Here is a 24768-nt window from a genome sequence, read left to right on the forward strand (position 1 = left end):
TCATTACAGAGTAAAACCTCGATTATGAGATCTATAGGTTATAACTTTTTCTTAGCATTGTCAGAGCAGGGATTTTTTTTTTTTTAGCCAGTGTTAATTATACAGAAAGGAAATAGATTTGTGTTTCGCTTAAAAATCTATTTCAGTGGGATGGATACAGAAAAGCACAAAAATAAATATCCGGAGATAGGTCTGTGTTAACATTTTGGTTTTTATTTGCCTTTAAAATACAGCTTAGCATGTATCTGATTACACTATAAATATGGTTTTGGATCCTGCTTTGTTCAAAACTCAGCATCTTAACAAACATTTTCTCACATCATTACAATTTTTTTGGTAATTGTTACAAATGGCCACATGATTTACTGAACCACTATACAATGTTTTCCAGATTTACTTTTTAGTTTTTGGATAGTTAAATGGTTGTAATGGGCAAAATTTCTGCGTAGGCTTAAATGTTTGTATTTCAGGTCTCTCTCTCTCTCTCTCTCTCTCTCTCTCTCTCTCTCTCTCTCTCTCTCTTTTTTTTTTTTTTTTTTTTTTTTAAAGAGAACAGGAGCGGGAGAGGGAGGGAGAAAGAGACTCCTAAGCAGGCTGCATACTCAGTATAGGCTCCATCCCATGACCCTGAGATCGTGACCTGGGCTGAAATCAAGAGTTGGATACATAACTGACTGAGCCACCCAGGCGACCCTCAGGTGTCTCCACTTGGTCAAAGGGAGTTGTTTTTTGTTTTTTGTTTTTTTTTTTACAGTCAATTTGTTTCACATAAGTTTTTTTTTTAATCCATTTACTTATCACCATCAGGAAAAAGAGTGCTTTTTCTCATCATTCTATTCATGTTATTTTCACTGTGCATTTTTCTGTTAATTTAATAATGAAAAAATCACATTAATTTTCTTGGTGTTTTTATACTAACAAGGTTAAACATTGGACAGATGTTCAGGTTTGAGGAATGAGATCTGAATGAAAATATTTTTTTGTTTGAGAATATTTTTTGGTATAAGCATACCAATAAGTTTGTTAATCCCCCTTTGTACCACTGTACAGGAGAACTGACCTTTAAAGCATTCAGCTGACATGAGCCCCTCTTGTCACAGTAACCCTCTTTTGTTGAATGATCTCCCTCAGTTCTTCACCCGTGTGTTTTGAATGGTACTTATTCTGTTTTTGTTGTTGTTTTTTTTTAAGTTTTATTTATTTTGAGAGAAACAGAGACAGGGTGAGCCGGGGAGGGGTGGAGAGAGAGGGAGAGACCAAGAATGCCAAGCAGGCCCTCCACTGTCAGCTCAGAGTCTGACGTGGGGCTCGAACTCCCGAAACCATGAGGTCATGACCTGAGCTTGAACCAAGTTAGACGCTTAACCAACTGAACCACCCAGGCGCCCCTAGTTATTCTTTTCCAACATGATCTTCACTCAGCTCTTGACTGTCCATCGCCAGCGCCGGCCAGCCTTTTGCCAAAGCTGGGAGAATCTGCAACTCTCCCATCTTTCTGAGTTCATTGATGGGGCTGGGGCGATCACATGATTCAGACTGGACGCTTTCTCTTTCCTGGTAGCAAAGAGAAGATGCGAATCTGAAGTAGCCAACTGCACATCTCCTGCGTTAGGGGAGAAGATGAACAGAGAAAAACAAATATATTAGTATGTGTGTATTAAAGTTCTGTGAAGTTTCAGTCTTTTTTAGGTCTTGAGAGCTGTGTAGACTCTTGCCTTCTCTAGGTTTGATTGATTAGCAATTGTGTTCAATCTGGAGGTGTGTGTGCATTATTTCAATCAAGCCTCTTTTGGCTTTAAGGAGTCCTGTCCTGCCTTAATGTACTTGTAAGCCCAACTCAGTGTAAGATCGTTCTCGTTCGTTTATAGAACACCATGCTAGTAAGCCCCATGCTGGCTGGTAGTTATCAAACTGAGAGTAGAATAACCTTTGTTATAAGCTGTTCCAACTCAGTGGGGGAAATGGGCGTGCAGGTGATTATTAGAGTCAGGTGAGAAACATTTCTAGGGATGACCTCATTGATTTGGCCTCTGAAGGCTGAATTGAAGAAGCAGTTGCAAAGCAGGTGTTACATGTCAGCTATATTTGTCTCTCTCTACTTGACACGTGGTGTCATTAGTTACAGGGCGTGGATTGTATTTGTAATTTTTTATGTCACTTGTTACTTTGCTCTTAAGTGGTAGGTGTTCAACAAATACTGGTATGGGCTCCCAATAAGAAGGTTTACTTTCTTGGCATTTCTAGGCCCAGAGATAGGACTGCCTTTTATGGGAAAGGTCATGCGAAGGTGATTGACTGCAGTGAAGGAAGAACTGAAATAGGGCACGGTCTAAATGGGCTGTGTAACAGGGTGGCTGGAGCACCCTGCCGAGGGAGCACACAGCTCAGTAATCCGTAGAGGTGACAGTCGAGCCGCCAGCGGACGTGCCATCTTGGGTCAGCTGCAGGCCCTGCTCGCGGAGTCTGGGCACTCGGTACTCGGGTAGCATTGCTCTGACAAGAGAGCACGCTGAATTGCCCTCCGGCTCTCCAAGTCTTCCCCCAGAAGGGTTTCATTTCCACTCACGTTCCCTTGACAGAGCAAGTTATGCAGCTGCACATAACTTCCGAGTAGTTCGGCAAGTGCCCCCCCACCGTGTGTCCCGCTCAGAGGAGAAATGGGGTATTTGTAAACGGCACATTATAGCTGTCAGAGGCCCCTGAAACATTTTCATTCTTCCTCCCATGTCTACAACAGACCCTTCGTTCCCCTGTATTCTACTTGGTGCAACATAGCCATGCGTCTGGTATGTTTTCTTCATTCTCCTACTCAACCAGTATGGATAGCATTTTCCTATTCTTTTTTTTGCACGTACCTTTTGTCTTTTTTTTATCCTGACCTTCGCTGAGGCAGATGGAAGTTCAAGCTTTATCTTCTTTGGGAGGAGGAGAACATTAAAGAGAGACGGAGTTAATGTGGTGTGAAAATGACCTCATTGTTTCTTAGGACCAAATTGAAACTGCTTTTATAAACATGTATACTAGAGTTAGCCAGGTAACTTGCTAACTTGCTTCTTTTAATAATGGTGAATCTTACTGCTGTAATTAGATACTCTTGAGTTTTAGCCACAGAACCATATTTGCATATACCTTTTCACTTCTAGTGATGCTTTGGTAATGCTGAGAAGGCCTGTCTGTCCCATCATGCCTTTGGACAACCTTTGGAGGCAAGGTTTACAGGGTTGTGGTGGTGTGTTTTGTTTTGTTTAAGTTTATTTGTTTATTTTGAGAAACACAGAGAAAGAGCACAAGTGGGGTAGGGGCGGGGGAGGCGGGGGGACAGGATCCGAAGTGGGCTCTGTGACTGACAGCAGAAAGCCCAACGCGGGACTCGAACTTATGAACCATGAGTTCATGACCCGAGCCAAAATCAGATGCTTAACTGAGCCACCCAGGCACCCTTACAAGGTTGTGTTAAACAGTGGCATGGTTGCCTTGGTCTGAGGAGGAACAGAAGCTACTTTATTGTAGTTGGAAGTTAGGCACAGTGGAGTGTGTGTGTGTGTGTGTGTGTTTGAGAGAGAGGGAGACCGAGCGTGAGAAGGGCAGGGGCAGAGACAGAGGGAGACACAGAATCTGAAGTAGGCTCCAGGCTCTGAGCTGTCAAGCACAGAGCCCCATGTGGGGTTAAATTTAAGAATCGTGAGATCATGACCTGAGCCAAAGTTGGACGCTTAACCAATTGAGCCACCCAGGTTCCCCCAACACGTTGGATTCTTAATAGTTACCCGTGTTAAGTTCTTCCTTGGACCAGCAGAGTAATATCTCATGTGTTTTGCTAACTTTCTTTGCAGTATAGGTATCTTGCTTTATTCACCAACTGTGAGATTTTGTTTAAAAGTCACATCATAAAAAAAAGGTCGTATCATAAGCATATTGGGAACCTGTAAGATGTCAGCTGCTGTAGATGATTTCTTATCCTTACTGAGGCTTTGCTGTGATCCTTCTGTCCCTCAATATGAGGGAATCTGATGTTCACACCAGTTTTCACACATGTTTTCTCCATATCGGAATGCATTCCTAGAAGAGTGTTAGTGTGAATGAAAAAATGAATATATACAAAAGCTTCTTCAATAGTTGAACAGCAAGTTTAGCATCACCTATGGAAGGCAGTTTTTTGGTAATAGGGAAAGCAAAAGAAAGCAGGAGGTCTCCTTTTTTGACATCTTTTCTTCCATTTTTCTCACATATCATCTGTAAAACCTTAAGCCATTTAATCTGACATGTATACAATTAGGGACAGAGGTACCAGCTCTGAAGCTGAAGGAAAAAACTTCATAGCTATGGATATAGGCCTTTTACTTTTCCCCCTGAGTCCCTAGGTACAGCTGCCAGGTTTCAGATTGAGAGAGTCAGAATGCCTGGGCTCAGTTGTACCTTTCCTTGCCTAGGGACTGGGTGATTTTGTGCAAGCCTCATTTCCTACATCTTTAAAATGGAAATAGACCTGCCTTGAGTGTCATCTGAGAATTAAGTTGGATAAAAAAATTAATGTTTATCACATAGTCATACCTTTAAATGTATGTGTTCTGGGTGGTCTTAATAAGTTTTACTCAGTTATAAAAGCCAGTCTAGCTATGAAATACTCAATACTGCATCACTCATCTATCACTGATGACTAAGTTACTTTGGATTATCTTCGTTTTTATACTCCTTACCCAACTACTTTGTAAAATGGTGGTGGTGGGGGGCGGGGGGGAATGGTGCAAGTGTAATGAGCTGTATGTTCCCTTTTGTGGGCTTTTTCCACAGTTTTAATTACATGCAGTCCTTCTGCCTTGTTCTTGTTACACAGTGAAGTAAGTACTTCTGTTTACTCACCTGTCCTTAGTATACCCTGGGTAGTTGAACATACAGAAATTTTGCTTTTGCCTCACTGTTTCCAACTCTGTCAGTCTCCTAGTGCCAGCCTTACTAAGGACAAAATCTAGATCCTTTGACAAGGCATTTAAACCCTGGCCTGTCCTTTCAAACCTTGTTTCCTATTGTAGCTCTGTGCTCCGGGAAATTCATATCATTTGCCAGGTGCCATGTGGGTTTCGTGTTTTCCTGCCTCTGCCTTTCCCTATACTCTGCGCTTGACTCGAACATTCTTTTTCTTCAGCTTTTCATTCTTCGGGGTGTGGTTTAAATGCCATGTAGTCTATAAAGCCTATATTCTCCTCCTAGAAGTAATTTTTCCCTTTGTTGAGAACTTAATAGCATCTGGTAGATCACTTTGTTTTATGAGGCACTGGCCTCTTTGAGGACAGGAACTAGACTGTGTGTTATCCATATTTATATGCCTTGTCATGACTTGCATGTATTTGAGTTGGCAAACCTGACAAATCTGTTGAAATGAGTAGTTTGTTCCAGTAGTTCTCAACTCCGTCCTGTCCCATCTAGTGCTCCCTCCCACTCTACAGAGTTTGTATCATATAATGTAAACCTCTTTATTTTGATGCCCCTTTTGTTTATCAGTTGTTTTCCTTCTACTTGTTTATTTTTACGTTACGTTTTATATATTTAGAAACATTTTATGTTTCTAAACTGTTTAGACGGATATTTTGTGTTTCTTAATTCATTTCAAGATAATAAATAAGATCTCCGTAGGTAAATGCTTGGGTGCCTTGACACAAGATGGCACTGTTTCCAGACGCTCGCATCTGCGTCTGAGTTTATTGAATGTGACAGCTACAGGAACATGCTTAAATGCCACAAGCAGCATTTTCTTTGTAGACTTCTTCAGAATGATACGTGACCCATGGTAGAGCTGCCAAAAGGTAATCTGTTGATTCCCATGGATAACTGGAGAAATGGTATATAAAAACCATGCAAAACGAATAGAAGCCGAGAAGTTATGAGCATCTGTTTCACCTATATCCTGGCCAGATTTCAAGTTTTCTCCTAAGGGTTTCATATATTACCAAGGCTACTTGCAGTCTGGGTCATGGGACAGTCTTTCATGGGGTCCTGCTGTTCTGTATACTTGCGTGGCTGGCATCTTTTACCTCTAGGTCCACACTCGCTAAATGGCAGTAACACCCTGTTCCCTAACATGTTTTCAAAATGTTCCCTAGAGGGGAGAGCCAGTGATGTTTAAAACATTGTTTTATGAGATAAATAAGGAGTTCTTTACCGTAAATTACAGAATCCATTAGGCTGGCATTTTTGCCATAACTAAACATGGGAACACTGGTCAGACTAATCAGCTTCCATTTTGTGATCAGAATAGAAAAACAGTGCATTTTGCTGAGAACATTAGTGAGCTTTTTGTTTAAAATGCTTTAACTGAACTTTCCAGCCTGATGATTGCAAATCAGTGACTTATTTAAAACGTGCATTTAATTTATGAACATTATAAACAAAGCATTTAATTTTCAGAAGACAAAATTATGATGTTAATTGTGTATATAAAATCTAAAGGCATAAAAATGCATATGTGTCTGTATACACATAAAAAACATTTGGAGATTTAATGAAGCCCCGAATAATTTGTTTGGTAGTATGTACATGTATTTGAATTGTGAATATGTCTGGCACGAAAAGTAATTTCAGACAAAATTTAAGACGTGATGTATTAACTACTCGTAACTAGTCACTCATTTTATCTACCATTAAGAGAAGAAGAGCTCTTTGATACAAGATTTTGCCCTTTCTTAGATGCCCTCTGGATTAGAGATGGTTTTTAACCCTTTGGACTACCAACTATTTTCATAAATAGCAGTAAAAGTAAATTAAAGTATCTAGAAAGGGGCAGTCACTATGATTTTCCTAAAAGGCAACAAGAGGCATTTGAGTCTTGGAAGCATATAACCCAGAGTTGATTGGTCTGTTCTCTTGTCAGCTGGGTTTGTTTAATGTGATCTGGCCCTTATACACGTGCTAAATAGGGAAATGATGTCAATACAATGTGGAAGAACTGTTGGCTCATAGGCAGTGTTTCCTCCGGTGTTAACATATGGACTGAAATGGGATAGCCTTTCAATTAAAGTGGAAGATTTGGTTATTTATGAAGATCTTATGAAAAAGCTTAAAAATCTTACAGAAATGATTTAAAGAATTCATTTGCAGGAGGTGCTATTTCAGTGACTTCTAGAACCGCCACACTTTGCCTGGTTAAACACGCTAAGGAAGCTCAAAACCATTTACTCCTGTATTTATAAAGGAAGAAAATGAGAAAAAGGAAAGTCTCCCCCGGAATTGTATTTTTTTAATTTTGTTGAAGCTGGTCTTAAGAGAAAATGTCTAAAAATTCACACTCGAAAGGAGAAAGCGCAAATATAAGATCCCAAAGAGTGGACCAACTGTGATTATTTGGTGCAAATGTTAGGGGAGATTTAATCTTTAAAGTTGGTGATGTTTTTGTTAGGAATGTGATCATAAAATAACATAGGTTTGAGTGCACTATGCCTAATCTTATTTTCACCATTAGCCCAATTATTTTTAGATTTTGCAGAAAGTGAGCTTTTTCCTCAGGAATATCCATAGGATGATATAAAAGCTCCTGAACATACACACCCACCCATTTATCTGCCTATCCTTGGGTTGTATTTTACTAAATGGGCTCATTCTGGTGCTATCACAAAGATTTTGTCATGAATTTTACTGTGTTATTCTTGCAAATTTGATTTATCGTGTATATAAATTTTACTGGGTCTTAGATTATGCTTTTTAATAAAGATTAATGTTGAGCATTAAGGTCTGATAAATCAGGGAGTTGTTGAAATGAGCTAAAAGGCATCAAGGCTTGTTAGGTGCTGAATACTGTGATATTCTGATTGGGTATGCTAGATTAGGTGTTATTATTTTATGGAGATTTACTTTACAGTATTCTGAGCTTTAATAATTTATAAATGGGCATAATAAAGCAGAGCCCTACTTTGGGAGGCCCCATATTGTCTCTTTATGGTACCATCTGTTTGCTTACTCTCTTGTGGTAAGCCAAGGACTGGCATGCTATGTATGACCCACGGGACAAATCCAGCTTCCTGCCTGTTTTTGTAAATAAAAATTTGATTGGAACATAGCCCTGCCCATTTATTTACATATTGCCCACAATGCCATAAGTACTATCCTTTACAGAAAATGTATTAAGTCCCTCTTAAACAATAGGCAGAAGAACAGTAACGATCAGTATTTTGTATCTTAAAATATTTTTAACCAGGCCTCAGTGAGACTACTATTGCGCTTAAAGTAATTTTAGGAAAGGTGCAGTCAGATCATTGTGGGCGTTGTTGTATTTAAGCTAGTTTTGTGAGTTTCACTTTCTAAGATGGGTGGATTTTTTTTTTCCTTTTGTAATCTAATGTTGAGCATTGAACTGATAAATTCTTTAGTTCCTTGAAGGTGTGAGTAAGGACAATAGAAATTCAGGAGTTGATTTAAGTTGCTGTAAATTTAGATGTATTTTAAGATCGGGGAACAATTTATTTACTGTACAAAGAGGAGGACAGCTACTTCTACACCACTGTAGGCATTGGGTTAATGTTGGTCAAAATCTGTTGACAAAGAGAATGAATTCCCTTCCTTCTTTTGAGACTTAACTAGGAATATGTTAATGATTTACATTTTTTAAGATTGCCATCTGAATATTTAATTGAACGTTATCACAAAGTAGTCTAACTTTAGACTTTAAAGTTTTCTTTTAAAATGATTTTAAAATTATAATCAAGGAACATAGGAAGGGGTATTTTAAATTTTATAATGAAGTAGAAATTGTGATTTAGTTAAAAAATTAATCCTTAGCAAACTTTACTAAAATAAGAATGTAGAGAACTTGAATGACATAATTTATAAGTATTGTTCCATGGATATTACATTGTACACCCTGAAAACAGAACATACCTTTTAAAAAGTAATTATGGGATGATTTGAAAATTTACTCATTTCATTTCTTTCTTTCCTTTTTTTTTTTTTTTTTTTTATACAACTCTCAGATCTGTTAGTAGAAATGTAACAAAACCAAAAGCAGTTCCCACAAATTAAATCTCTATATTAGGAAACCCATGGGTTAAAACAAGCTTTCACTCTGCATTGGAAGACTATTTAGGAAAAATGCACAAACTAAATCACAGTGGATAAATCTTACAACGTTCAGCTTGGCTACACAGAAAAAATATTAAGCAGCTTGAAAAACACTTGTATTCATTACTACAGTCACTTGAAAAGACTAAGCCCACAAGACGAAGACACTTGAAAAGACTAGCTTAGAGTTTTTTAGTAGTTGACCTATTCTAGTAAGTCTTTGGAAAGTTCTAGTCTATCATTTATTAGAATCTTAAAAATGAAAGTGGTATTATGGATCCAAAAATATTTCTTTTTTATTGAGAAGCTAATTTCATATCTTCTTTCAAGAATCCAGTATTGAACTCTTCTGGAAAAATGGAAGAAAAAAAATAAGAGACGAGAAACCTTAGAGCATCTTTTTGAAGAAATGGTGGAACTTGTATGATATGTTAAGAACTCTGTGGCATTCTTACAGATTCAATTAGAATCATCATGTGAGGTTTCAGTGACTGATTTATAAGTTCCTTTGAGATGATGTTAGAATTAAAACCTTTGAAAGATTTTTTTTTTTTTAACAGAGTAAACAGCTTTGGTATTAATGAGACTTTGTTATTCTCATTAGAATATGCTCTTTTATATGTTCCTTACATGAAGGATGGATGTTGTCTGTGAATTACAATAGTTGCATCTGTTACGTTAATACCCCTCACCTCTGTAACACCAGCTTTTCTGGGTATATATTAATGCATGCTCTCTTTTTATTGCTTATGTAAATCTAATGTAATCATTGCCTGAGGTTAAAAAAAAAAAACCTAACCGCTGAAAAACAGTTTTTTCATGTCCTGCAAACTTGCTCTTAGAACAATGCTGGCACAAGAATATGTCTTATTATAAATATAACCTAACCATATATCAATGATGGAATCTTTTGAACGTGTTTGGAATATTTTGTGGTCAATTCTTTATCTCTTTCTCTAGGACTTGGTTTTTGTTGTACTTTTTTTTATTGATTAGTACATTACATTCTTAGCAAATATCACTCTATTGATTTCATGTAAGTTTATTTACTGTTGAGTGCTTCTGATGATTTTCTGTGTAAAATCTGTTTGCGAATTGATTTCATCTGTCTCTGCATTTACTGTGCTAACCTGAATTCTACAAATTGGGAATCGGCAGCATTGTAGGGATGGGTCACAGACTGCCTCTTCCCCAAAGCTTTTAAGCTGTTATACTCACATTATCTAGTAAAAGTAGGGTTTAGATCTAAAGTCTGGATTTGTGCTTTGCAAAAATTTAGCATATGTGAATTTGCAGTAAAACTGTTGAAAAATTCTTTGTTGCTTAAGTAACTCTAATATTGCTACTCAGTCATGAAAAGTGGTAATAAGATTGATTTAACTCTTGGGTATTGAGTCGGTTCTAAGGCAAGTTTTTTTGCAAGGGTATTTGGTAGAGCAATAACTTAGTTTTGGAAATATTTGGGAAAAGGGTAGTCAATAATGAAGAATTGGGAGGCTTTTTTAAAAAATGAAAACATATTTCACTTTCAGTGCTGTATTTGTATCTCAGTGTCCTGATAGATTTCTGTTTTGATTTTCTGCTGACAGGTCACATTTAGGGCAGGCAAAACATAAGGGATATAGCCCTCCTGAGAGTAGAAAATCTAATTCTAAGGCACCCAAAGTGCAGTCTAATACTACTTCTGAACTGTCAAGGGGACACCTTTCTAAAAGGTAAATCTTCACATTGCTTGTACATTTTCAAGGCAGAATTATTTGCATTTAAATCATTGCATAATATTAAAATTTAGCAGGTTATCCCAAAATGTTGTGATAGGTATTTTCATTGTTCCCTGAATGTAACTTTGAGGGTTAATAGTTGATTATCTTTGCAGTGATGTCAGTGCAGCGGACTCTAGACAATGCAGTTTTGCCCTTGCTTAGAGAACCTGTTTGTTTAACAAACTTTTATAGGCATCCGAAATGCCATTTACCTTTTTTTCCTGAAACCCTTAGGTTTTTTATTGTTTTTTGTTGGCAGAGCCAAAGGTCATTGATTTCTTAAGATCTAATTGGTAGGAGTCTTTTAGAAAGGAGTAACACAATACTATAAAACTTTCTTGCCTTCATTTGCATACAAAAATGCATACATTAATGGTTATTTAAAGCTTTGACAAAGAAGTTGTATTTACAAATAGAGCGTCAGTATTCTAGCTTCAACTGGTTCTAAGCATTCTTTTTCTTGTAAATTTAATTCATGTTTTGTGATTGGGGGGGGGAGGGGTTAGTGTCAGTAATCTTTGGGCTGAAGAAATGCCCTGATCTACAAATATTTGATCATGTCATCAAATATTTAGCCATTTAAAGTTACACCTATTCCCCCCCCCCCCCCCAATGCCCCCAGTTTTTAACCATTTGAAAACCTGTATTTATTAAGCCCTGGACTCAATCAGGAAAACTTTTGCACCTTTTTTATTTTTAAAGCATTTATTGCATAGATTTGAGAAGTTGATAAGTATTATACGACAGGTTTAATGATGGCCGGCTGATACTAACTCTCTTCTTATCTACCCTGTCAGAAGCTGCAGTTCATCATCTGCTGTCATAGTTCCACAACCAGAGGATCCAGACAGAGCCAATCCTTCAGAAAGGCAAAAAACGGGGCAGGTGCCTAAGAAAGACAATTCTCGAGGAGTGAAACGCAGTGCTAGTCCAGACTACAACAGGACCAACTCTCCCAGCTCTGCCAAAAAACCGAAAGCACTTCAGCGTACTGAATCCCCCTCAGAAACGAATAAGCCACATAGTAAGTCAAAGAAGAGACATCTAGACCAGGAGCAACAACTGAAATCTGCACACTCGCCATCGACAAGTAAGGCTCACACCAGAAAGAGTGGGGCCGCTGGTAGTTCACGGAGTCAGAAAAGAAAGAGGACAGAGAGTTCTTGTATAAAGAGTGGTTCTGTGTCTGAGTCCACTGGTGCCGAAGAGCGATCTGCAAAACCCACCAAGCTGGCTTCAAAATCCGCCGCCTCGGCCAAGGCTGGGTGCAGCTCCATCACTGATTCTTCCTCTGCCGCCTCTACTTCCTCCTCCTCTTCCGCCGTTGCCTCGGCCTCCTCCGCCGTGCCACCAGGGGCCAGGGTGAAACAAGGAAAAGATCAGAACAAGGCCAGGCGTTCCCGTTCGGCATCCAGTCCCAGTCCCAGAAGAAGTAGCAGGGAAAAGGAACAGAGTAAAACTGGTGGCTCTTCAAAATTCGATTGGGCTGCTCGTTTCAGCCCTAAAGTTAGCCTTCCTAAAACCAAACTGTCTCTTCCAGGGTCTTCTAAGTCAGAGACATCAAAACCTGGCCCTTCTGGATTACAGGCCAAATTGGCAAGTAAGTGGATGGCGACATCTCTTTTTAAAATGAAATGTTTCTTGGTTTGTCAGAAGTGATTATGCTTTCAAGGTAGTCAGATTTGTTTTGCTTTTTTTCCGGCCTGAGGCAGTCTCAGGTTTATTACCGGATCTATTTGTAACAGTGCATAATAATTGATGCTGCCTTTAGTTTGAAGGAAACCGGTAAGAAATGCTGCCTTCTTATTATTACTAAGTGGTCACATTTTAGTGCCTGTGTCTTTCTCCTTACAGTTCTTAAGTTATTTCCTCTTATCAGGGCAGGACATCAAGTTGGATTTTCTATAAGCACACCAGAAAGTTATTTCAGTTATGAGTCGCTTTGGACCATGATCAAAAATCACATGGTGGGTTGTGTTTTGGGGATGATACATTCTTGATGTATGCAAATACTGAGTGAGCTAAGTTTTCAAAATAAATGTATCCTCGTATAAATTAAGCCTTATTCACATGTCCTGTTTTGTGGCCTTGAAGGAGTCTGGTCTAAAGATGAATACCTCTTATGTTCCCTACACTGGCTTTGTTTTGTCCCACATAAATGGGAAAGAGTGTTGCCCTCTTGAACCGCGGAAGAGAGCTGACATTCGGGAATAATACATTTCAAGCAGAGAAACAAACTAGACGGGAGATAGGGATCTTGAGGCACTTTTCTCTTTCTCTTTTTGTCAAAAGGCTTCTTCAGGGAAGCCGAATGTTCGTGTCGTTAGAATGATTAGGACTGGTGGCGGCCCTCTTCAGTTACATGATTGCTGTCACACTGAAGGGTGTTCTTTTCTTTTTCCTATTTTGAGAAATCTAAAACACACAAAAGAATAATATAGCCCTTATGTATAGTTTTTTTTAAGCATTTAATTTTTGTAGTATTTATCCAGGAAGCTTGCTTTTGACCGTTTTTTTTTTTCCTTTTTTTTTTTTTTCCTTGCCCTCAGAACATTTTAGATTTATATTTTGATAGGGCTAGAACCTTTTCTTGGTTCTTGACAATGCTATATAGTGTGCTAGTATTCTTGTCAAAGTTTAGCTAATATTGAATCAGCCTAACCTAATATTGAATCACAGCCAATTGTCAGCACTGTTTCCTTTAACCCTACTATCTGTACTTTCACTTGATTCAATATTAGCTAAACTGTGATAGGAATACTAGTAGGCACCACATAAAATCTTGTCTTTAATCTGTACCATAGGGTTATTGTGAAAATAACATCTTTTACGTTGCAGCATTTTGTTCAGTTTGGCATTTAATTTTAATTTTTTAGAGTTTATTTATTTTGAGAGAGAGTGCATGCGGGGGTGTGGGGGAGAGTCAGAGTAGAAGGAGAGAATCCCAAGCAGGCTCTGCTCTGCCAGCTCAGAGTCTGGCATGGGGCTCAATCCCACAAACTGAGATCACGACCTAAGCCAAAAATCAAGAGTTAGATGCTCAACCGACTGAGCCATCCGGGCACCCCCAATTTAGTATTTTTTTTTTTTTCAACGTTTTTTATTTATTTTTGGGACAGAGAGAGACAGAGCATGAACGGGGGAGGGGCAGAGAGAGAGGGAGACACAGAATCGGAAACAGGCTCCAGGCTCCGAGCCATCGGCACAGAGCCTGACGCGGGGCTCGAACTCACGGACCGCGAGATCGTGACCTGGCTGAAGTCGGACGCTTAACCGACTGCGCCACCCAGGCGCCCCAGCCCAATTTAGTATTTTAAATACACCTTCCATCTGTCTAAAATCTTTTCAATTTCAAGGTACAGATACTGGATTAAGATTAAGATTGGTATCTTGAGGGGCACCTGGGTGGCTCAGTCGGTTAAGCATCTGACTTCAGCTCAGGTCATGATGTCACAGTTTGTGGGTTGGAGCCCCACATTGAGCTCTGTGTTGAGAGCACGGAGCCTGCTTGGGATTCTCACTCTCCCCTTCTCTCTCTGCCCCTCCCCCCACAAAATAAACCTTAAAAAAAAAAAAAAAAAAAGATTGGTATCTTCAAGTCAAAAGGGAATTAAAAGCCAGGTAAAAAAGGGAGGGCACAGCCAACTGTCCCGTTGGATCTGCCAAGGTTTTCTAGGCACTTGGAGTTAGCTTATCCCTTTTATACCTCTTCTTCTCTGTTTTTAAGGAAGTAGAGAAGTGTGAGTGTGTGTGTGCGCGCGCGCGCATACATATGTACGTACCCATTGTAGTAGCTGCGTGACCTCCACAGCCATCAGGCCAGGCTGAGTTGGTGGCATGTTCAGTGGAATTTACTTCTCCACTTCTGCTTTCTTCCAGTTGGCTTTACTTGAAGAGCTTACCACTTTCAGCTCTTTTTTCTGGGGAGTCCAGTGCAGGGTTGAGTTCAGATTGTTCTCGAGTGTCATGTCCTCAACTCTTCTTGGTCACTCGTTTTCTTTTCTTCAGTCTGTTAACAGGAGTTTTGAAAGAAAACCCAGCCCCCGGTGGGTTGTCCGTGGTTTCTCTAAGTGAGAAAGCACTGGATGTCCTGTTGCCACCTACCCCTCTGCTGTAATAAAACAGTCTATGAAACTCACTCTGCACGTGGTCACAAACGGAGTAGTTTAAAACTCACCTTGGATTATCTTCCTCGGTGTCACAAAATCTCTGTGTGTTGTACGGTCACAAATACCACTTTCCCATTTTCACTACCACTACCCTGGTTCTGAGCCCTACGCTGTTGAAACAAGAGAAGGTGCAATTCCTTAGCATCTGATAAGTACGAGGTATTTTACATAGGCCATCCACTTACTTTTTTTTAAAAAATGGTGCTTAAGGATAGTTATTAAGGAAATGTATTTCATGAGGTGAGAACTTGCACAGGTAACGTGTCTCACAGGTGGCAGAGCAGCGATCGGAAGATGCAGGATACGCGTGACTTGAAGCCACTGCTTCTCTTTGCCGCTTCCTTTGCAACCTTGTGAGCTCTGTCTTGTGCTGATACGCCGTGTTTTGGGTCGTTAAGAGACGTTAAGGTCCCAGAGGAGACGAAATCCAATTTGATCCTTCTTTACTGGTATTGATTCATCTTTAGAGGTGAATGTTGTGCGAACCCAAGGGTTTATATCCCACCATTCACTACAGATTTGTTTATTTTCAAATAGGTGAAAATCATTTCAGAACAAAATAGTAGGGGATATTTACGTGTAATGTTCTTACAAGTGCCTGATAACTTGTAAATAGTTTACACGGATCATGTCGTTTACTCCTCATCAGCCCCGTGTGGCAGATACTATTCTTACAGGTAAGGAGACTCAGGGACAGTGGTCAGGTTGCCTGCCCAAGGTCACAGAACTTAGAAGTGATAGAGCCAAGAGTGAAACCCAGGCCATCTGGTTCCAGAAATCAGTCATGACACTAGAAGCATAGGATTGAGTAGATTGGGTGAGCTAAATCTAGGAAGGCTTCTTGAAGTCAGACAGGGCAGGGTGGATTTTAGGCATGGTTACGTGTGTCACTTCGGGAAAGAGTTTGTAAAGTAAGAAGCGATACCGCGATAGAATTGACAGTACTTGGTAATTTTACTTAAGAACATAGGGGCAAAGTAAGGTAGTTTTTGGGGATCTCTTGAGTTTCAAGAAATGGCATTTTGGGGATAGTGAACTCTTATTATACAGGTAAAAAGCCTGGGTTTGAATTCTAGTTCTGCTCTTTTATCAGCTGGCAACTGTGGGAAAGCTTGTCATCTTTTCCTTATAAATGGGCATAATCGTTTATTTGAGGAATAAATGAGCAGACTTAGCATAGTGCTTATTAGTATATGAGATGCGTGATAGAATTTAGAGTGTACACTAGAAGTTGAGTGTCTTAAGACAGAAAACATATTCGGCAACCTTTTGAGAATGAAGGACTGATAAATCCTAGCCTTTGATCAGTGTGAAGTATAGCTATTTTTAAATTTGGAAGGTCTTGATTTAGTTATATTACTTCTTCATAGTTTTGTGTGTTTGGGCCAATCATTTGGCTATAGTTACAATAGCAGCCTAGTCCCTGATGTTATATGTAAAACAATATTCTTGTGAAGCATCAATAAAAGAATGTAAAAATAACTGTAAAGTTAACGTGCCATGCAAACATATAAAATGGTGACTTGAGAGTTACTGCCATATATTTGAAGGGCTCTTTATGCATGAGGAATCCCCCCGCCCCACCCTGCACGTCAACCCGGGGACAAGATTAGATTCAGTGGATAGAGGTTGAGAGGCAGATTTCTGATTAGTGTATGTCGGGGAATCAGAATCTGCAAGTTACCCGAAAAATGGAGTAGACCACTTTGTGAGATAGAAAGCATTCCAAGTTGGGTAGTTATTTGTTTTCTTCAACTTGTTAGCATTCAGTGAACCTGTTAATTAGAATATGGTATGTTTTCTTAGGTAAAGGCTCACTGATCTGATTGGTCAGTAAAACTTCATGGATCAGTACTTACGTGATACTTTGTGAAAACTCATTTCCCACAGCCAAATACTACTCCAAATACTACTCCGGGAGATGGAGCATACGCGTTAACACATTGAAGGCTGTGAGAAACCTCATGGTGACTTCTGCTTAACCTCGTAGTTTACAGATTTGCCTGACCACAGGTCATTACCTCGGGAGACAGCAGTAGTCCAAGGAGCACCTTTGGGAAATGATACAATACATTTAGTTGGGACACTTAAGCAAGAAGACCTTTCCCAATGTGCTGTTTCGGCAACTGTTCACAGACTGATGGGCAGGTTCCTGCTGAGGAATTAGAGTTGGCAGGAGAACTAGTGAAACAGCTACTTTTGTGATGGGCTTCCCAAAGCCTTGTGGCTTGCCAGCTGCAACTGATCAAAATAGCTCAGTGGCAAAGGTCACACACTGTATCAGTTGGTTGAAGTCTTGAGAATGCCCCAGAAAGGATAGATAGTGTTACGTGACAATTTTTAATACGCATTAGGAAATTATTCTTGCTCTGTGTTGTTAAACGTAAGCAAACAGACCTTCTCAAAATTTATGTAGTGTAAATGTATAGCCAGTGGGGCAATGTAATGACTCAGATGATTTTGGAAAATATTTTATGTCTTAATGTATCTCCAGATGTTTTTACACTTATTAACGGCTTCAAGATCTATTTTGCTGATTTGCCTTTTTAAGCTAAATTTGAAATAATAGGACTGTTTCAAAGTACGTGCTGAGTGTAGTAGGTGATGGATGGCGTAGAAATGTAAGAAAGTTTGTGATCAAAATCTGGGCTGTTACAGAACTTCTTTATGGAAAACCGTAAAGATATTTCTAGTCTGATATGTCCGTTTGCAGATCTGGTTTCCTCTCATTAGTTAAGTGAACAACACCATGTGCACATTATTAATAACCTAGCAGCAGTTACCAGCTTACTTCCAGCTTGAGTTTTCTACTCTTCTGGTGCCTTGCATGCAGCCTGTGGCCATTATTAGAACTAGACAAGAACCAGGCGGATGCAGAATTCTGGGAAGGTAATTCGGTCTAGATCAGGACTCTACCGTCAGCCCGAGACTGAGACATGGTGCTTTGCACCTCCAGCCTGGAAGGAAGAAATCAGAATGAGTTGAGAAGGAGAGAATTTAAGAGTTACGCTCTTGGTTTTACCTAGAGTCTTATAGGGTCATACATGCTGAGCTTATATAATTAAATTATTTTTCCACCTCCTGAGGTGTTGGCTGAGGAGCTTAAAGGGAAAAGAATGAAGTGGTGACAGTTTTCTATATGGTGTAAGACAGCTGTTGAACTAATTTAGCAGCTTAACACTGTAATAATTCTAGTATGTAATTACTTTGAAAAATCACCAATGATTCCTAATAATTTTGAGGCTTTAAAAAAATTAAATTAGGAAAATTAGTTGCCAAATTTAAGAACATTGAATGGAAACAAGTATCATCAGCTTCTTTGTTGAGAAGGCTTTGTTTTATTTTACCCGGTGAATTTTAACCAACCATGGTATGTATTTTTGTATGCCACGTTAGAATAAGAATTATTTTGGTCAGAATACTTTTTACTGAAGCTACATATAAATTGATTAGGAGAAGACAGTCTTCCCGCCACATTGCCCTTCCCCGTTGGATTATTTTGGTATCTGTTTCCATGTGTTTGGATTATGTACTCATGTTTATTTGTTGCTTTTCTCCCCCCTCCAATGTGTGCTCTGTTACACACCCTTTATGAAAGTTACCGCACCTCTGTACCCACCAAGCACATACTGCATACACTTCCCATTTGCCCAGTCATGATCAGTGCCTGATGTTTGTATGGAGACAGAAATGCCATTTACAGTTGTGTCAGAAGGGTTCCTTTCTTAAATATTTTTGTTTTTCTTGATTTAAATAATTATTTTGTTGATGTTTTCCTTTTCTGTGAACCCATTACTCCAAACTCTTTGCTAATTGTCTAAATCTTTTTCAAGCTGTCTACTTGTGTTTGTTAAATTTTCCTAAAGAAATAAAGCCTCTGGATGGCTGTTCTTTTATGCCTGTGCACTGTTTTTATTTAGTCAGGGTATTTTCTTCAGTCTTTGGTTTCTTCAGTCTTTGGTTTAGTTTTCTGTTAATAGATCCCACATCGTCTTTCCTGGATTACTATTTTGTGTGATGGAACCTCACTTCCACTTGCTTTCTAAGAAAACGGGCGTACAAGATTTTTAAAGGCCTTTTATTTATTGATTTTTCAGATCTTGAATGTCTGAAAGTATATTAACCTTGATACTTGTTTGAATGAACATAGAGTTCTGAGTTAGAAATTATTTTTCTTAAGATTTTGAAGAATTACATTATTTTTAAGCGTTTTTTACTGGAAACATTCTGATTCCTAATCTGTTGTATATGTAACCCATTTTTCTGGAAACTTGCATTGTCATGATACTGCCTTCCCTTTGGGTTTTCATTTCTTGTTAGGGTACCCCGCAGCCCTGGTTTCCCTTGGGACTCTCACCTTAAAACCTGGATTAGAACCAAGCAAACCGAAATGGTTGTTCACTGTATCCTTGTTTCTTTCTCTTTCTAGATCTCCTGTTGTTTTGGATGATTATCCTCTTGGAAAGTTCTGGTCTTTTCATTCTTGATTTACTTTTTTGTTCTGCTTTCTGGTAGATTTCTTCAACTTCTTCCAACCTTTCTATTGAGTTTTTTTTGTTTGCTCTCTATTTTCAAGAGATTATTTTGTTCTCATTTCCTTTTTGTTACGGACGCCTTTCTTTTTTTGAGGACATTAATGGTGAGTTTTCTTTGCACTATTCTCTTATGACGTTTTTTTGGGGAGGGAGGTTGGTTTGGTTTTGATTTTCATACCAGGAAATTTCCTCAGGCTTTGGTAATTCCTGGTTGTCTCCTCATACTCAAGTGTATGGGGACCAAAAATCCAGTTTGTAAGCTCTGAGCACAGAGATGAGATTTGACTGAAACTCATTCTCTAGTGATCTGGTTGGTTTAGTCATTACAAAACCTCCTCTATCATTATTTTTAGATCTTTTTCTTTGGTAAAATTCCACAGAGAAGATTCCTTTATGCTCCTGCCTGGAGTTAAAAGCTGACCTGACCGAGGTCTTGGGGCTGAGCAGGAAAAGAGGCCACCTGTCATCTAATATGTCTTGTTGATGCTTGATCTTCCTGCCCTCCTCTTATTTTGATATGGTGCACCTATATGAACTCTGTACTTTGAGAATTTCTTTGTTTTATACTTTCTTAAGAATAGAGGTCTTGTGTTTTGCTGGGTCAGCAGAGGGACAGTTACCCAGCTGTACAAGTGGGGGAGGGGATCTGGGGATCTGACTGCTTTATAAGCAGCCTGTCAACCAATCCTCAGTTTTAATTCCAGAGCATATCCCAGAGGTACCTGGTACCATCAATTCCTGAACCTTTGTGAGATTTTGAGTGGCCCTCTCATTGGCAATTTATCTCAGTTTTCTGGAATTTCTCGTGCTAAAATTTCTGCTTTTCATCTTGTAAAATTGTATTGCGATAGTAATCTATTCTTCTCATCCTTGTGATTTTATGCCTCAGATTCTTTTTTTTTTTTTTTTAAGTTTATTTATTTATTTTGAGAGAGAGCAAGCAGGGTAGAGGGCAGAGAGAGAGAGAGAGAGAGAGAGAGGAGAAGAGGAGAGGAGAGGAGAGGAGAGGAGAGGAGAGGAGAGGAGAGGAGAGGAGAGGAGAGGAGAGGAGAGGAGAGGAGAGGAGAGGAGAGAATCCCAAGCAGGCTCCTCACTGTCAGCACAGAGCCTGATGGGGGCATGAATTCACGAGCTGTGAGATCATGACCTGGGCTGAAATTGAGTCAGATGCTTAACTGACTGAGCCACCCAGGTGCCCCTGCCTCAGACTCTTTTAATGCCATTTTAGTGGAGCTCTAGGAGAGGACAGAAGTGAATGCATGTGTATTCAGTCTGTTTTTAGCCCGAAGTCACATACTTTTTGATGTTTATGCACATACTTTTTCAAAAGTTGGAGCTTGCTCTGTGTGACAGTAGAATGCCCTAATATTATAAGCCAGGCTCTGTGCTGGACATGCGACACACACTAAATTCTATCCTTGTGACAACAGAATGAGGTAGCATCCATGTATTTGGTATGAAGAAACCAAAGTGCTTTTATTTGCCTACACACTTATTAATAGATTTTTTTCCTCTCAAAAAAACTATATCATTTTAATGGCTGTAAATGGATGTACTCTCATTTAGCTCATTCCCAATTTATATTGTTCTAAATTTTTAAATTGACTAGAGCTTTGTAATTTACATCATTATCTCCTTGTTAGGTTTCTGGTTATGTTCTTTTTAAATACTGATTTATTTTGAAATTGCCCCTAGAAATATATGAATTTACATTCCCACTAATAGGGTAAAATGCCAATTGTTCAAATCCTTATTAGCTAATACTGTGTTCTGCAGTTTTTATTACTATACTGGTGTTTATTTAACCATTCCCTATTATTGGACATTTAGCTCTTTTCCAGTGTCTCATTATTAAAAACAATGCTTAGATGAGTATCTTTGTATATGTCTAATGTTTTTAATTTGTATTGCCAACTCCATGCATGAAAATGCATTGACTAGGAAATAAAAACTTGGCTTAGAAAATTCCATTTGGGAATTAGCTTACTGTCATCTGCAAAACTTATCTTTTATTGTTACTGAGTGATTTTAAAATAACCATCTATGATCCCTTTTAATAGGATAGGTTACTTTCCATTTTGTGAATTTATTTTGGTAAAGTAACGAGTAATTAGTAGGGATGTATATACGTGAAAGTAGACATGCAACACTACCAAGTTCTACCAGGTTCTCACAATTCTGTTTTGGCTGAAGGAATCAAGATCTAGTTACTGAAAATTTTCCCACTGTTAGTTAATTCTCTTTATTTGGTTCACTTTTTCCAGTAGCAAAATGGCCCCATTGCAGGATTCTAAATTGAAGTCTCCATGTGGGATAATAGTCATGTTATTTGGTTTTTCTCTTTATGAAGAAAAAACAAGTCTTTCTGAAAACCTTTTGAAATAGATTCAACATGTGTAAATAAATGGGTACTTCATAGCTTTTTCAAATGTATAAACAAATTGGGGATTTGTGTTTCAAAAATCATTCCTGATCATCCTTTGATGACTAAATATAAATGAATTGATTTTGAATACCCTTGTTTAAAATACTGGTTTGTGTACCTTATTCATTGGTTTGTCTACTCCATTTTAAAATGGAGATGTATTTGTTATCTGTGGGAATATTGCAAAACTTAGAAGTAAAAAAAATCAAAGTAACTAATAATCTAGAAAAATTAGGACTGAAACTAATGCTGCTTAGCTTATTTTTCTAGTCTTATTTTTCTTTTCTTTATTTTTAAATTTTTTTTAATGTTTATTTTTGAGAGAGAGTGCGAGCTGGGGAGGGGCAGAGAGAGGGGGAGACACAGACTCGGAAGCAGGCTCCAGGCTCTGAGCTGTCAGCACAGAGCCTGACGTGGGGCTTGCACTCATGAACTGTGAGATCATGACCTGAGCCAAAGTTAGACACCAACTGAGTCACCCAGGCGCCCCTTGTTTTTCTTTTTAAAACACAAGAGGTTTTTGTTTCTATTTTTTGGGGGGGTGGGGGGGACAAGTTTTTATTTTTTAAATATTTAACTGATTTTTGAAGTTTAGATGAGTCCATATACTGTTCTTCCTTTTTCTCTTCAAAGTCCAGGTCAGTATATATTTTCTGTAAAGTCCCATAAAGTAAATATTTTAGGTTTTACTGGCCACATAAGTTTTTTGTCACATCTTCTTCTTTTTAAATTTTTTTTTTTTTCAACGTTTTTTTTTTATTTATTTTTGGGACAGAGAGAGACAGAGCATGAACGGGGGAGGGGCAGAGAGAGAGGGAGACACAGAATCGGAAACAGGCTCCAGGCTCTGAGCCATCAGCCCAGAGCCCGACGCGGGGCTCGAACTCACGGACCGCGAGATCGTGACCTGGCTGAAGTCGGACGCTTAACCGACTGCGCCACCCAGGTGCCCCTGTCATATCTTCTTCTTTTTAACAACTTACTAAAAATGTAAAAAACCATTCCTAGCTAGTGGGATGCACAAAAACAGGCTGCCAGATGGATTTGGCCCATAGGCTGCAATTTGTCAACACCTGCCTTTTTATAATTTTAATATAATTCTGTGTTATATAAGGTAAATATATTCTATGACATATATTATGTGATATGTGGCATACATACATATATACACCAGTCAGTTCACATGACTGGTAAAGTCAGGAGATTGGTTTGCTTCAGGCTTGGCTGGATCCAGGAGCTCAAATAAAGATGACCCTGTCGGTCCCCAGCCTGTGTTACGGCTCCCTCACCCTACCTTCCCCAAGATTACTATCCAGTCATTAATGAATTTAGCTTGTCAGAAAGCCCCTCATTTCCCTGGGCCTTGAACAAATCACTATTGTGGAGGTAGAGTTGTAATTTTAACGCTTTTCCAGAAGTTTAGTAAAGATGTAGTAGCCTCTGTTTTGCTTCAAAATAAGCTTAGGAATTGTGTAGTTGGCTGGGTTACGCACCTTTAAGCAATTCAGTTAATATTTTTGTGTCTGAAAAGTAAGAATAATCATAACTTTATATCTGAAAGTGCTTTTGAAAACTAAAGCCAGTCTAATATTGTGAAGACAGTATGTTCTAGGGCACCTGGGTGTGGCTTAGTCGGTTAAGCATCCCGACTTTGGCTCGGTCATGATCTCGTGGTCTGTGAGTTCAAGCCTCCCATTGGGCTCACTGCTGCCAGCAACAGAGCTTGCTTTGGATTTTCTGTCCCTCCCCTCCCCCCCCCCCACCCCCAATCTCTGTCTCTCTCTCAAAAATAAACATTAAAAACAAAGAGGCTTGATGGTATACTTCATTAAAAAAAAAAAAAAATGTTCTAGAACTGACAGCTGAATGGCCAAAAGAAAGTTAAGCTCTCCCCATTTCTAGGCAGAGCTTGGTTTGCCACACTACTTCAGCTTTGCTTTTTCCCCCAAAGTTTGACATTTCTAATCTTAACATGTTTTAGATTTGGGAGGGAGAATTTGTAGAGTTCTTCCAACATTTGACTTGATTTGCCTAGAAATACTGAAAAGTTATTAATTATCACTCTTTGCCAATTGTGAGGTGTTCCCCTGTTCCAGATTTGGGAGCAGAGATACATACAACCGCTAGTTTTGTCTCCCATCCTGGGTTCAGGTAATGTTACAGATAGAGACCTCTTTTCCACCAGAGCGTTACATGTAGCAGCTCCTTTACCATTGGATTGCCTTTCAGAAAACAGAATGTTTGGGTTCTCCTAGTTTATCAGGCTAAATGGAGTCATGTCACGTAGCCTGACAGCCATTTTACTTTGCAGCGGGATTATAATATCAGTTAAAAATATCTATCTACTCTGTTGTTGTGGTTCTCCTTTGTCCTACTTTTCTGCAGTTTAGTACGTTTCTCTTAAATTTTAACACCAAGAGTGGATGAAGATTGTGGCACATCCATACGAAGGGATACTTCTCCACAATAGAAAGGAATGGACTACTAATCTGTGCAGCAATGTGAATTCATCTCCAAAATACTATAGGACTCCCATTTTTATGAAATTCTAGAAGAGGCAGTAATGCCAGACAGGCACACGAGTGGTGTCCAGAGGTCCGAAATGTGGGGGAGGGAATTAGCAGCAAGGAGCATGAAGGGACTTTTTGGAGCGATGGAGACGTCCTGTCTTGATTGTCGTGTTGGTTATATGGGTCGGTACGTTTGTTAAACTGCATATTGAACCCTGTAATTTAAAGTGAGTACATTTTTTCATAAGAAAATGACATACGCGTGAAATTATTTAAAAGAAAGTTAAACACTGAAGTCTAAAATAGGGCATGGGTAGTGAA

The 24768-nt window shown here is 39.0% G+C and overlaps 1 protein-coding gene across 8 annotated transcripts in view; it reads left to right on the top strand.

Annotated features, from left to right (window-relative positions):
• Positions 1-24768, top strand: part of TRIP12 (thyroid hormone receptor interactor 12) — a 140983-nt gene that overhangs the window by 45562 nt on the left and 70653 nt on the right. For 6 of the 8 annotated variants that reach the window (XM_058702266.1, XM_058702245.1, XM_058702272.1 and 3 more), the window contains 2 exons: positions 10635-10760; positions 11606-12408. In XM_058702266.1, the coding sequence (XP_058558249.1) occupies positions 10635-10760; positions 11606-12408 (929 nt within the window). The remainder of the gene's footprint in view (positions 1-10634; positions 10761-11605; positions 12409-24768) is intronic. The other 2 variants (XM_058702287.1, XM_058702277.1) reach the window with 1 other exon arrangement.

The sequence above is a fragment of the Neofelis nebulosa genome, chromosome 2 (assembly GCF_028018385.1).
Source record: "Neofelis nebulosa isolate mNeoNeb1 chromosome 2, mNeoNeb1.pri, whole genome shotgun sequence".
NCBI classification, from domain to species: domain Eukaryota; kingdom Metazoa; phylum Chordata; class Mammalia; order Carnivora; family Felidae; genus Neofelis; species Neofelis nebulosa.